This window comes from Colobus angolensis, unplaced genomic scaffold (genome assembly GCF_000951035.1).
Source record: "Colobus angolensis palliatus isolate OR3802 unplaced genomic scaffold, Cang.pa_1.0 Scaffold114, whole genome shotgun sequence".
In the NCBI taxonomy this organism is placed as follows: Eukaryota; Metazoa; Chordata; class Mammalia; order Primates; family Cercopithecidae; genus Colobus; species Colobus angolensis.
This window is the reverse complement of record NW_012112475.1, coordinates 3,511,308-3,523,176: the sequence shown is the minus strand read 5'-3', so window position 1 is coordinate 3,523,176 and position 11,869 is coordinate 3,511,308. Positions and strand designations below refer to the sequence as shown.

General features: G+C 42.5%; 1 protein-coding gene across 1 annotated transcript in view; it reads left to right on the top strand.

The window, feature by feature from the left end:
- The first annotated feature begins 583 nt into the window (after positions 1 to 583).
- LOC105525130 (protein NDRG3-like) overlaps positions 584 to 11,869 on the top strand; it is a 20,908-nt gene continuing 9,622 nt past the window's right edge. The window contains exons 1-4 of the mRNA XM_011960654.1: positions 584 to 634; positions 6,374 to 6,482; positions 7,552 to 7,672; positions 11,375 to 11,437. Coding sequence (XP_011816044.1) covers positions 584 to 634; positions 6,374 to 6,482; positions 7,552 to 7,672; positions 11,375 to 11,437 — 344 coding nt within the window. The remainder of the gene's footprint in view (positions 635 to 6,373; positions 6,483 to 7,551; positions 7,673 to 11,374; positions 11,438 to 11,869) is intronic.

Genomic DNA, 11,869 nt, shown 5'->3' with positions numbered 1-11,869 from the left:
AATGGCAGTTGGAGTTGTGCATACCTAAAAGATTAAAATGTAAGCTCCGGCCAGGTGACAGGCTTTTGTTTTTGGGGTTTGGCAGGGGCAAATAATGTGGGGGTCGGAGATGGGGGAGGGGGGGGTTGAGTGAAGTTTGCTGTGGATTGATTTGATGTAGCGGGAAACGTGTGTATAGTTAGTTATTTGTATGTCCTACAAGCATGAATTAAATAACACCTTGTAACACGTATGGGGGGCTAGAATATTGAACGTAGGTGCGATTAATAATAGCATGGACTAGGAATCATAGACAGGCGCTGCGGGACTTGTGGCCAGACCAGCATTCTGCAATGGGGTCGCGTGCAGACCAGAGATAAAAGATACCAAATGCATGGAGAGCTCCCGTGACTGGTTAATAGGGAGATAGACCCGTGATCCATCGAGATGTCTTATTTAAGGGGAACGTATGAGCGGTTTTGATGTCATGGCCCTGAGGTAAGAACCAGATGTCCTTTAGACGCCATTTATAGCTACCCCCACGAGTTATGGGCCCGGTGCGAGGAGAGTAGCACTCTTGTGCGGGATATTGATTTCACGGAGGATGGTGAACAAGGGACACCTAAGTGAGGAGGGTATCCGTGTTGACGAGGAGGTATTTGACTGAAATGTGCTATGTCCGGTAAAGAATTGAATGTACTATGTACGTTAACGGAGGTTTAGGTTAGTTGGTATTTCGGTGGGTTATGCTAGGTCTTTGGCTTTCGGGTGATATGTGTTACAGTTAGTCTTGCCTAACGAAGTCCTTGCTTGTAAGCATGTTCTTGAACAAATTCCTGGTAAGTATGTAAAAATATGTTTTATGTACGGTAAAACATTTATAGTACTATATAATATCCATGTTGACTAGCAGTAATGCACGAATTACATAGGGGCAAGTAAAATTAAATTAGTACTTAAGTTGCTCTTCAAGGGTTGTACTCCCCAGAATACAGAAAGTAGTTTAAAATAGAATGCCAGTTTTGGGTATTGGTGGTGGAGTTAAGTGCTTTCTTTCTGAATTGCCCTAGGGAGAAGTCTCCGTTTCCGGTTTACAAGACTGGTGTATTAGTTTGTACTACAAGGGCAAGTTCATTTGAGTAGATTGTTTTCGGCTAGGGAGGCCAGTGGTATTAAGATTAGAATTGTGATGAAATATATCATGGATGCTACTTGTCCGATTACAATGAAGGGCTGGTTTACCGGCTGACTTCCAATTCGGGTTAGGGTTAGTAGAATTGTGATTAGGAATCATAGTAGGAATTGGCTGAGTGGGTGGAATGCTATGCTTTGTTGTTTGGATTTGTGGAGTATGGGTATGATTGTTAGGACGAGGATAGATAGAAGGAGTGCTAATACCCCTCCTAACTTGTTAGGGACAGATCGTAAGATTGCATATGCGAATAGGAAATACCACTCTGGTTTGATGTGTGGTGGTGTGCTTAGTGGGTTGGCTGGAGTATAGTTGTCTGGGTCACTTAGGAGATCAGGTAGGAATAGCACTAGTATTATTAGAATAAGGAGGAGAAATGTTAAGCCTAGGATGTCTTTGGTTGTATAGTAGGGGTGGAAGGGAATTTTGTCAGAATTGGAGGTGATTCCGCATGGGTTATTTGATCCTGTTTCGTGTAGGAAAAGTAGGTGCAGGGCTGTGAAGGTTGCGATAATAAAGGGTAGGGTAAAGTGAAAGGTAAAGAATCGTGTGAGGGTTGGGTTGTCGATGGAATACCCTCCTCAGACTCATTGAACGAGGTTAGTTCCAATATATGGAACTGCAGATAATAAATTTGTAATTACTGTGGTGCCTCAAAATGATATTTGTCCTCATGGGAGTACGTAGCCCATAAAGGCTGTTGCTATGGTTATGAGTAAGAGTGCAATGCCGATGTTTCAGGTTTCAAGGAGAAGAAATGAGCCATAATATAAGCCTCGGCCTACGTGTAGGAACAGGCAGATAAAGAACATAGAGGCGCCGTTGGCATGGAGATAGCGGATAGTTCAACCATAGTTTACGTCTCGGGTGATATGTGCGATTGAGGAGAAGGCAGAGGAAATATCTGGTGAGTAGTGTATTGCTAGGAATAGGCCAGTGATAATTTGTAAGATTAAGCAGGTTGCTAGGAGAGAACCGAAATTTCATCATATAGAAATATTGGATGGGGTGGGTAGATCAATAAGGGAGTGGTTAATTATTTTTATGATTGGGTTAGATTTACGTGTTGGGGTCATTAATGTTTTTGTAGTTGAAATACAACGATGGTTTTTCATATCATTAGTCGTGGTTGGAGTCCATGTGGAAACGATGGCATATATTTTATTTTTATTAAGCGTATTATTGGTTATGGGATTTGTAGGTTTTTCTTCTAAGCCTTCTCCTATTTATGGAGGTTTAGCATTAATTATTAGTGGTGTGGTTGGTTGTGTAATTATTTTAAATTATGGGGGTACTTATATAGGTTTAATAATATTTTTAATTTATCTGGGAGATATGTTGGTTGTTTTTGGTTATACTACTGCAATGGCTATTGAAGAGTATCCTGAAGCATGGGGTTCAGGACTTGAGGTCTTGGGAAGTCTTTTGGTAGGATTAGCTATAGAGGTGGGGCTAGTCTTGTGAGTTCTAGAGTATGACGAGTTGGTTGTGGTAGTTAGTTTGAATAACATAGGGGGTTGGGTGATTTTTGAGGGGGAGGGGTCGGGTTTAATTCGGGAGGATTCTATTGGTGCGGGTGCTTTATATGACTATGGGCATTGGTTAGTAGTAGTTACTGGTTGAACATTGTTTGTTGGTGTATATATTGTGATTGAAATTACTCGGGGCAATAGATTATGCTATTAGAAATGGAATTAGAATAAGAGGAATAAGGAAAGAAAATTTAATTATACCTTTTTGGGCGGTTGTGGTGATGGAAGTAATAATGTGAGTGTGTGAAATTGTTTTGGGTATTGATTTTTCTAGTCAGATTGAGTCTAGTAAAAGGAAGGCCAGATTTTGACTTATAATTAGATTTTGGTAGGGGATTATTCGATGAACTGTAGTGGGAAAATACCCTAATATGTTAGAGAATTTGAATATGTGTGATGGGTGGCTATTTTGAGGTTATTGGTTATAAGGGTTAGATCTAAGGCTATTAGGAAGCCTAGGGTGGTTACGCATAAGGCTAGGAGTTTTAGGTAATAAGGTATTGTTGACTGGGGGAGTGTAGTAGGGGAGATGTTATTGGTAATAAGAAATCCTGCGAGTAGACTGCCAATTGTTAGGTGTTTTATTGGGTTTAATAGAGTTGGATCGTTTTCATTAGTGTAAATTGAGGTTGAAAAGCGGGGTTGCCCTGTTAGCGTGAGAATAATAGTCCGAGTGCTGTAAGCGCTTGTTAGGGAAGTGGCGATGAGAGTAATAGATAGGGCTCAGGCGTTGGTATACGACATGTTTGCGGTTTCGATAATAAGATCTTTGGAGTAGAAGCCTGTAAGGAATGGCATGCCTGTGAGTGCTAGGTTACCGATAGTTAGGGAAGTTGAGGTAAGGGATATTGTTTTAAATAGTCCTCCTATTTTTCGAATGTCTTGTTCGTTATTTAGGTTGTGGATAATAGATCCGGAGCAAATAAATAGCATAGCCTTGAAGAAGGCATGGGTGCAGATGTGTAGAAATGCTAGATATGGCTGGTTGATTCCGATGGTAACTATTATTAATCCTAGTTGGCTTGAGGTGGAGAAGGCTACAATTTTTTTAATATCATTTTGTGTTAAAGCGCAGATTGCTATAAATATAGTAGTGATGGCTCCTAGGCATAGTGTAAGGCTCTGGATTAGTATGTTATTTTCTATTAGAGGGTGAAAGCGAATGAGTAAAAATACCCCAGCTACTACTATAGTGCTGGAATGGAGTAGGGCTAAGACTGGGGTTGGGCCTTCTATGGCGGAAGGTAGTCAAGGGTGGAGGCCAAGTTGAGCTGATTTTCCTGTTGCTGCTAAAAGGAGGCCTATTAGTGGCAGAAGATTTGGGTTAGAATTTAGGATAAATATTTGTTGGAGGTCTCATGAGTTGTTGTGTAGTAAAAATCATGCTATAGCTAGAATAAAGCCGATATCACCAATGCGGTTATACAAGATTGCTTGAATGGCTGCTGTGTTGGCATCTGTTCGAGCATGTCATCAGCTAATTAGTAGAAAGAATATAATTCCTACACCTTCTCATCCAATGAAGAGTTGGAAGAGGTTGTTGGTGGTGATTAAAATTAGTATAGTGGTAAGGAAAATGAGGAGATACTTAAAAGAATTGGTTAATATTTGGGTCTGAATTTATGTATCATAGTGAGAATTCTATAATGCATCAGGTAATAAATAGTGCAATTGAAATAAATATTACGGAAAAGTAATCTAGTTTAAAGCTTAGTGTTAGTTCTAGTGACTGGATAGTTGTCCAATGTAAGTTTGAGATAATTATGTCTTGATCTAGGAAAATATATAGGGCTGTGGGAAGGAGGCTGATGGTGAAGGTAAATATCATAATTGTTTTTACATAGTTAGAGTATAGGTGTTTTTTGTTGGGGTTAACAAAGGTAATAATAATTGGGAAGATTAGGAAAGTTAAGGTTAATATGACAATGGAGGCGTGCATAGTTATTACTTTTATTTGGAGTTGCACCAATGTTTTTGGTTCCTAAGACCAATGGATAGCTGCTATCCTTTAAAAGTTGAGAGAGCCGTTTTGTTAGGTACGGGAGCATGGATTAGCAGTCCTTGCAAGCTTTCTCGGTAAATAAGAAGTAGTGGGTTAGCCAGGGTGGTCTCGATCTCCTGACCTCGTGATCCGCCCGTCTCGGCCTCCCAAAGTGCTGGGATTACAGGCTTGAGCCACTGTGCCTGGCTGTCTTCATTTCTTATGTTCATTTTTCAAGGCTTTGAATATACTTGACTAGGAGGTAGTAGTAATAGAAAATAACAGAAATACTGAGTCACGCATGGTTTCATTTGATAGGGATGGCTATCAGCTCCTGCCTACAGCCTGTAATTTGAGATATATTGATGTCCAATTAGCTTGAGATTATATTCTGTGGCCCACATCAGAGAAACCAAAGCTCTGATGAGGTTCATTATTAGGAAATTAAACTGGAAGCGCTTTGCCTTTTTTGGGATTCTCATTGACGGAGTGAATCTTGTCTTGCCTAATGTAAGACTTTCTGAGATAGATACAGGCTTCATCAACAGAAATTCACTAGGCTAGGATGGTAATTTTTTTTTTTTTTTTTTGAGAAATGTAAAACTTGAGCATGACTAGAGTAAATCTCAGTTAACTTTTCTGTAGTCCCTTTTTTTTTTCCACCCAACCACTCTTAGTGCGGCATCTACTCTCAGCAGCTCGGTGCATCCTTTGTCTGCTTTATTCAGTTCCTGAGCTTTGCTGTGGCTACATCTTTAACTTATTGGCTTGGTTAAGATCTTTCAGGAGTAGAGGGTACAAACTCACCCACTATAGCTTACACCAGAGGCAATCCAGGGATGTCTTAGAACTTACAAGTACACACAACTAGCACCAGAAAGTAGAGTAGTGGAAATGCCTACTAAAAGCTCCCAAGTTGATTCCTCTTTTCAAGAGAAGAGCCAAGCTGAAGTTAGAATCTCTTAGTTCCAATTACAAATGCCTAGGGAAAGATACTGACCCAGCATGGGCCAGATGCCTTCCTGACTCCAGTAAGCTGTGGCATAAGGTTATGTTCCACAGACATGGTAGCCAAGACCCACCCCTGTAACGTGTGGATGACACAGAAGGGCAGCTCCCAGGAAAGAAGAGATCCTAGGCAGATACACACATAGGTGTCTAGTGAAATTATCTACTGAAATTAATTATAAATTTTCTGAACATGTGTTCAGAAGCTCTGAAACCTCTCACTTGCTACCCAGCAACTTCTTCATATCTTCCGTTTCCTTTTATTTTATTTTTTGAGATGAAGTCTCGCTCTTTTGAGATGAAGGCTAGAGTGCAGTAGCACGATCTCACTGCACCCTCTGCCTCCCAGGTTCAAGTGATTCTCCAGCCTCAGCCTCCCAAGTAGCTGGGATTATGTGTGTGTGCCACCACAGCCGGCTGATTTTTATATTTTTAGTAAAGACAGGGTTTCATCATATTGTCCAGGCTGATCTCAAAGTCCTGACCTCAAGTGATCCACTCACCTCAGCCTCCCAAAGTGCTGGGATTACAGGCGTGAGCCACCGTGCCCGGCCACATATAGTTTATTAATGTGTCCTGCCCCAGCTAGTGGGAAATGGCGGTAAAGCAGGTATTGTAAAACTTTGGCAACCTGGGAACTTCATTCTGCTTTTCCTGAGACCTTATATTATCTTGTTACAGGAACATGACATAGAAACAACTCATGGTGTGGTCTACGTCACTGTGAGAGGCTTACTACCCAAAGGAAACAGACCAGTTATACTAACGTTTCATGACATTGGCCTCAACCGTATGTATTTGATTTTACACCTTCCCTTCTTATCATACTTGATCTTTGTATATTAAAAACCAAACAACAATAATATTCTAATAGAGCAGAGGTTTTCCCCTCTCTGTGGTAACCTTCCCTCCTTGTTCCCACATTTGTTAACGGTATAAAGTTCCTGGAAGTGTGCAGGGGAATATATTTTGGGGATACTGGAATCATATCTCGCCTTCATGTCTGCTAAAGGATTGAAGATTATACAATGAATTGCTTAAGAAAGTAGAACTGAAATCCACGTTTGCAAGCCTGTACTTTGTTTTTTTTTGTTGTTTGTTTGTTTCAGGTTAGAAAATTCAGAGTTGGAACTTAACTTTGTTGTGAGCTCTTCAATGAATTAGTAATAGAGTTCTTGCTAGAGTCTGTCACCAGTGACTTTAAGTGGTCTTTTCTAGATGATAGTGTAAGATTCTGGCCCCAGCCATGGACACACAGAGTCTGCATACATGTGTTTTCTTTCACGCTGCTCTGGCTTTCGGAAATGCCCTGCATTTGAGGCTACAGTTGAGTGTTAAAGCTTTTGTAGCCGCCTTGGCATGAGAAGTGATCTAAGCAGGTATACAAAGAGGGTAGAAGTGGAAGCAGCAGCCCCTCACTGCACCCTGGCAATTTTGCCAAGAGGCAAACTCCCATGAGGTGAATGTGAGCAGCTCAGGACATTCACTTCACCTGTGCTCTTGGGATATAATCAGTGTCTCTTTGTGAGATAGAGGAATAATGTCCATGAGAAATGACAGCATTATGGGTGTAAGATTATTTAGTGCTATAATTGGAACCACCAAACGTTAACAAAGTAATTTCTACTTTGCAGACATTATTTAGAATTGAGAATTATTTTCAATACGTATCTCAATATGAGATGTCTTATATTCAGCCTTTAGGGCAGCTTGAATCAGACAGATTGTTCAGACACCTCACTTTGATGGATTGATGGTTAAAAAGCAGTGAAAGAAGGTGACGATAGGCATTGACTGAGTGGAGGAAAATTGAGGAGATACGGAGAGCATGTGACTTATGGGTATTTTTATTCTTATAGATAAATCCTGTTTCAATTCATTCTTTAACTGTGAGGATATGCACGAGATCACCCAGCACTTTGCTGTCTGTCATGTGGATGCCCCAGGCCAGCAGACGGATGCACCCTCTTTCCCAACAGGGTAAGGCCACAAAGAGATCATCTGGGAAATAAGCACTCAGAGCAACTGGCTGAGCTCCAATGGGAGAAGTGGTTTGTGCTTCCCTTTGATTTTATTACAGTCTATAGGTTATGCCTATTGACCATCCATCCTCATGTTTTCTCTCCTTGGGCTGAGAGGACTGGTGTTTACAGTTTTTGGGGGGAAACTATATGTTTTCCCATATCCAGGAATGGCTCTCCGTAGCAGGTGCCTGCTTTCCTGTAATCTCAAGGCATAAGTGTCTGGAACACCTACTTCTCACTGTCTTTGTCTTTCCCTTCCTTATCTATTTGAAAGCGTCATTTTTTAGCCAGATGTGGTGACTCACACCTATAATCCCAGCACTTTGGAGTGCCAAGACAGGAGGATGGCTTGAGCCCCGGAGTTCAAGACCAGCCTGGATAGTGGACCAGGTGCGATGGCTCATGCCTGTAATCCCAGCACTTTGGGAGGCCAAGGTGGGCGGATCACGAGGTCAGGAGATCAAGACCATTCTGGCTAACATGGTGAAACCCCATCTCTACTAAAAATACAAAACACTAGCCGGGCATGGTGGCGGGTGCCTGTAGTCCCAGGTACTCGGGAGGCTGAGGCAGGAGAATGGCCTGGACCCGGGAGGCAGAGCTTGCGGTGAGCCAAGATCGCACCACTGCACTCCAGCCTGGGCATCGGAGCAAGAGACTCCGTCTCAAAAAAAAAAAACAAGAAAAAAAAAAGACCAGCCTGGATAACATAGGAAGACCTTGTCTCTACCAAAAATTTAAAAATTAGCCACCCAGGCATGGTGGTGTTCACCTGTGTTCCCATCTGCTTGGGAGGCTGTGGTGGGAGGATCACTTGAGCCCAGAAGATTGAGGCTGCAGTGCCTGGGTGATTGAGCAAGACCCTGTCACCAGAAACAAAACAAAACTGTCACTTTTGTGTCCTTCCTCGAAACTCCCAACTACCTAGGCCCAAATTCAGGTCCTTCTGAGCTTTCCTGGGAGCATCTCCCCATCCTGATAATGGAAATTTGACTCTCAATCTGATAATGGAAATTTGACTGTCTGTGTAACTATTTATTCTGAGAGGCTGTCCTGGCAGATAGAGGTGTGGGCCGATTGATTGGCTTTGGCACTCTCAGCTTCCTCCTACGTCTGCTTTGCAGGGCAGAGTTACAGGCTCCCTACCTGTTTGTTCCCTGGACGGTGTGCTGATCGAGAAGACCTTAGGAGGAGTGAGCGCACACACTGTGGAATGCTAATTCTTCCCCTCTCCTTTCACTCATCTCCAGAGCTGCCTTTGGCCAGTGACTGCTGGGAAATAGACAATTGCAGACAAGTAATAGCTAATACTTAAATAGTACTCAAACCATGTTCCAGACACTGCTTTAGATGCTTTACATTTGTTAACTCATTTACTCCTCATAACCCTATGGGATAAGTTTACTATTATTCCCATTTTATAAGTGAGGAAACTGAGGCCCAGAAAAATTAAGTAACATGGCTAACATTACATAACAAATAAGTGGCAGAACTAAGATTTGAACACAGACAGTCTGGTGCCAGAATCTGTTCTGTTCTGACTCTATAATGCAAATTGGCCAGTGGTCAGTTTATGTCCAGCAAGATTTGGATCCAGTTCCTTTTTTCTATTTTGTGCACAAATGGTTCCACAGCACACCATCCCTTAAGTGTTCACGCAGAGGCGGGCTGACTTCCCTGTCAGATGTAGAACAGATACTGCCTCATATGTAAGTGGTCATCTTAGGATCAATTCCATCTTCGATTCTGTAATCGCTTTATTTTATTTATTTATATATTTTTTGAGATAGGATATTGCTTTGTTTCCCAGGCTGGAGTACAGTGGTGTGATCATGGCTCACTGCAGCCTCAACCTCCTGGGCTCAAGTGATCCTCCCATCTCAGCCTCCCTACTAGCTGGGACTACAAGTGTGCACCAACATGCCCGGCTAATTTTTGCATTTTCAACATGTCCGGCTAATTTTTGTATTTTCTTTTCTTTCCTTTTCTTTTTTTTTTTTTGAGATGGAGTCCTGCTCTGTCTCCCAGACTGGAGTGCAGTGATGAGATCTCCGCTCACTGCAAGCTCCACATCCCGGGTTCACACCATTCTCCTGTCTCAGCCTCCCAGGTAGCTGCAACTACAGGTGCCTGCCACCACTCCCGGCTAATTTTTTGTGTTTTTAGTAGAGATGGGGTTTCACTGTGTCAGCCAGGATGGTCTCGATCTCCTGACCCCGTGATCCGCCCGCCTCGGCCTCCCAAAGTGCTGGGATTACAGGCGTGAGCCACCGCACCAAGCCAATTTTTGTATTTTCTGTAGAGACAGGGTTTTGCCCTGTTGCTCAGGCTGGTCTCAAACTCCTGAGCTCAAGCAATCTGCTTGCCTCAACCTCCCAAAGTGTTGAGATTATAGGCATGAGCCAACGCTGCCAGTCAGATGCTTACTGCTTTTCTAAGAATTCTGATCTGGGTCTGTTCCTGGGCTTGCTCGAACATTTTAGGATCATATGGTTCATACTATGAACCAAATTCAAAAACAGTAAAATAACCATGCCAGACACAGTGGCTCACACCTGTAGTTCTAGCACTTTTTTAGGCCGAGGTAGGAGGATCACCTGAGGCCGGGAATTCAAGACCAGCCCTGGCAACATAGCGCGACTCCATCTCTACAAAAAATTGAAAAATTAGCCAGGCATGGTGGCACGCGCCTGTAGTCCCAGCTACACGGGAGACTGAGGCAGGAGGATAGCTTGAGCCCCGGAGTTCAAGGTTATAGTGAGCTATGATTTCACCACTGCACTCCAGCCTGGGTGACAGAGTGAGACCATGTCTCTTAAAAATTTAATAATAAATTTTTAAAAATAACTATGTTATTCTATGCCTAAGTGAAACAAATAAGCATTCATGCTAAGGGTTTGTAACTGTGTGCCCATAACTAAAAAACCTTTGTTTATTTTTGCATTTAGTTGTCTAAATATAGCAGTAGACCAAGACCCACTTTCTGAGTTGACTCTTAGTGCCAGAGGTTTACTGAGCCTGGACTCCAAACTGAAGTGATTGTTAGAGGTTTGGAAATACCCTAAGAGAGAACCGTGTTACTACTTCTTTTCATGTGGCACCCTCTGGTCCCAAGGGCTGCTCATTAGGATATAGAAACAGTGGATTCTTTACTTTCTCCTTAGCATGGCAGTTGTAGAGAGTTACACAATATGCCACAATCATTTTCAGGTACCACATCACCTCCTTTGAGCCTTTGGTAAAAGGAAATGCTTTTATCTAAGACTTCTTTTTTTTTTTGGAGGGGGGCGAAATTTCGCTCTTGTTTCCCAGGTTGGAGTACAATAGCGTGATTTCTGCTCAATGCAACCTCCATCTCCCAGGCTCAAGCGATTCTCCTGCCTCAGCCTCCCGAGTAGCTGGGATTACAGGCACGCACCACCATGCCTGGCTAATTTTGTATTTTTAGTAGAGATGGGGTTTCTCCATGTTGGTTGGGCTGATCTCGAACTCCCAACCTCAGGTGATCTGCCCACCTCAGTATCCCAAAGTGCTGGGATTATAGGCATGAGCCATTGTGCCCAGCCTTTTATCTAAGACTTCTGTATCTTTCCAGCTGTTGTAGTAACTGGGAATTGTGAGTACTTTCTAATTCAGGAGATATCCTTCTGGATTTCAGGTATCGGTACCCCACAATGGATGAGCTGGCCGAAATGCTGCCTCCTGTTCTTACCCACCTAAGGTAGGTTCATTCTGTAGTCTTTCGTGCAGTTTTTATTGACTTTCTATGGTGAATTCTTTAGTGTCTGTTTCAGAGGATACGATGGTTAGGAAAACAGTAGTCACTGTCCTTCTAGAGCTTAGTGGGGTAACAAGTAAGCAACAAATAATAAAGTTTTATAAAATAAATCAGTGGGGGTGTTGTGATAGAGAATAAGGGCAGGATCTACATTAGTAAGGCTAGTGAGGGAATTCCTCTCTAGGAAGGTGGCACATACGCTGAGACCTAGAAGATTTAGAAATCTACCTTGAGCTGGGCCCAATGGTGGAAAGATCACTTAACGACAGGAGTTTGAGGCTACAGTGAGTTGTGATCCCACCCCTGCACTCCAGCCTGAGTAACAGTGACACCCTGTATCTAAAAAATAAAAATAAAGCTGTTTAAATTTTTTTT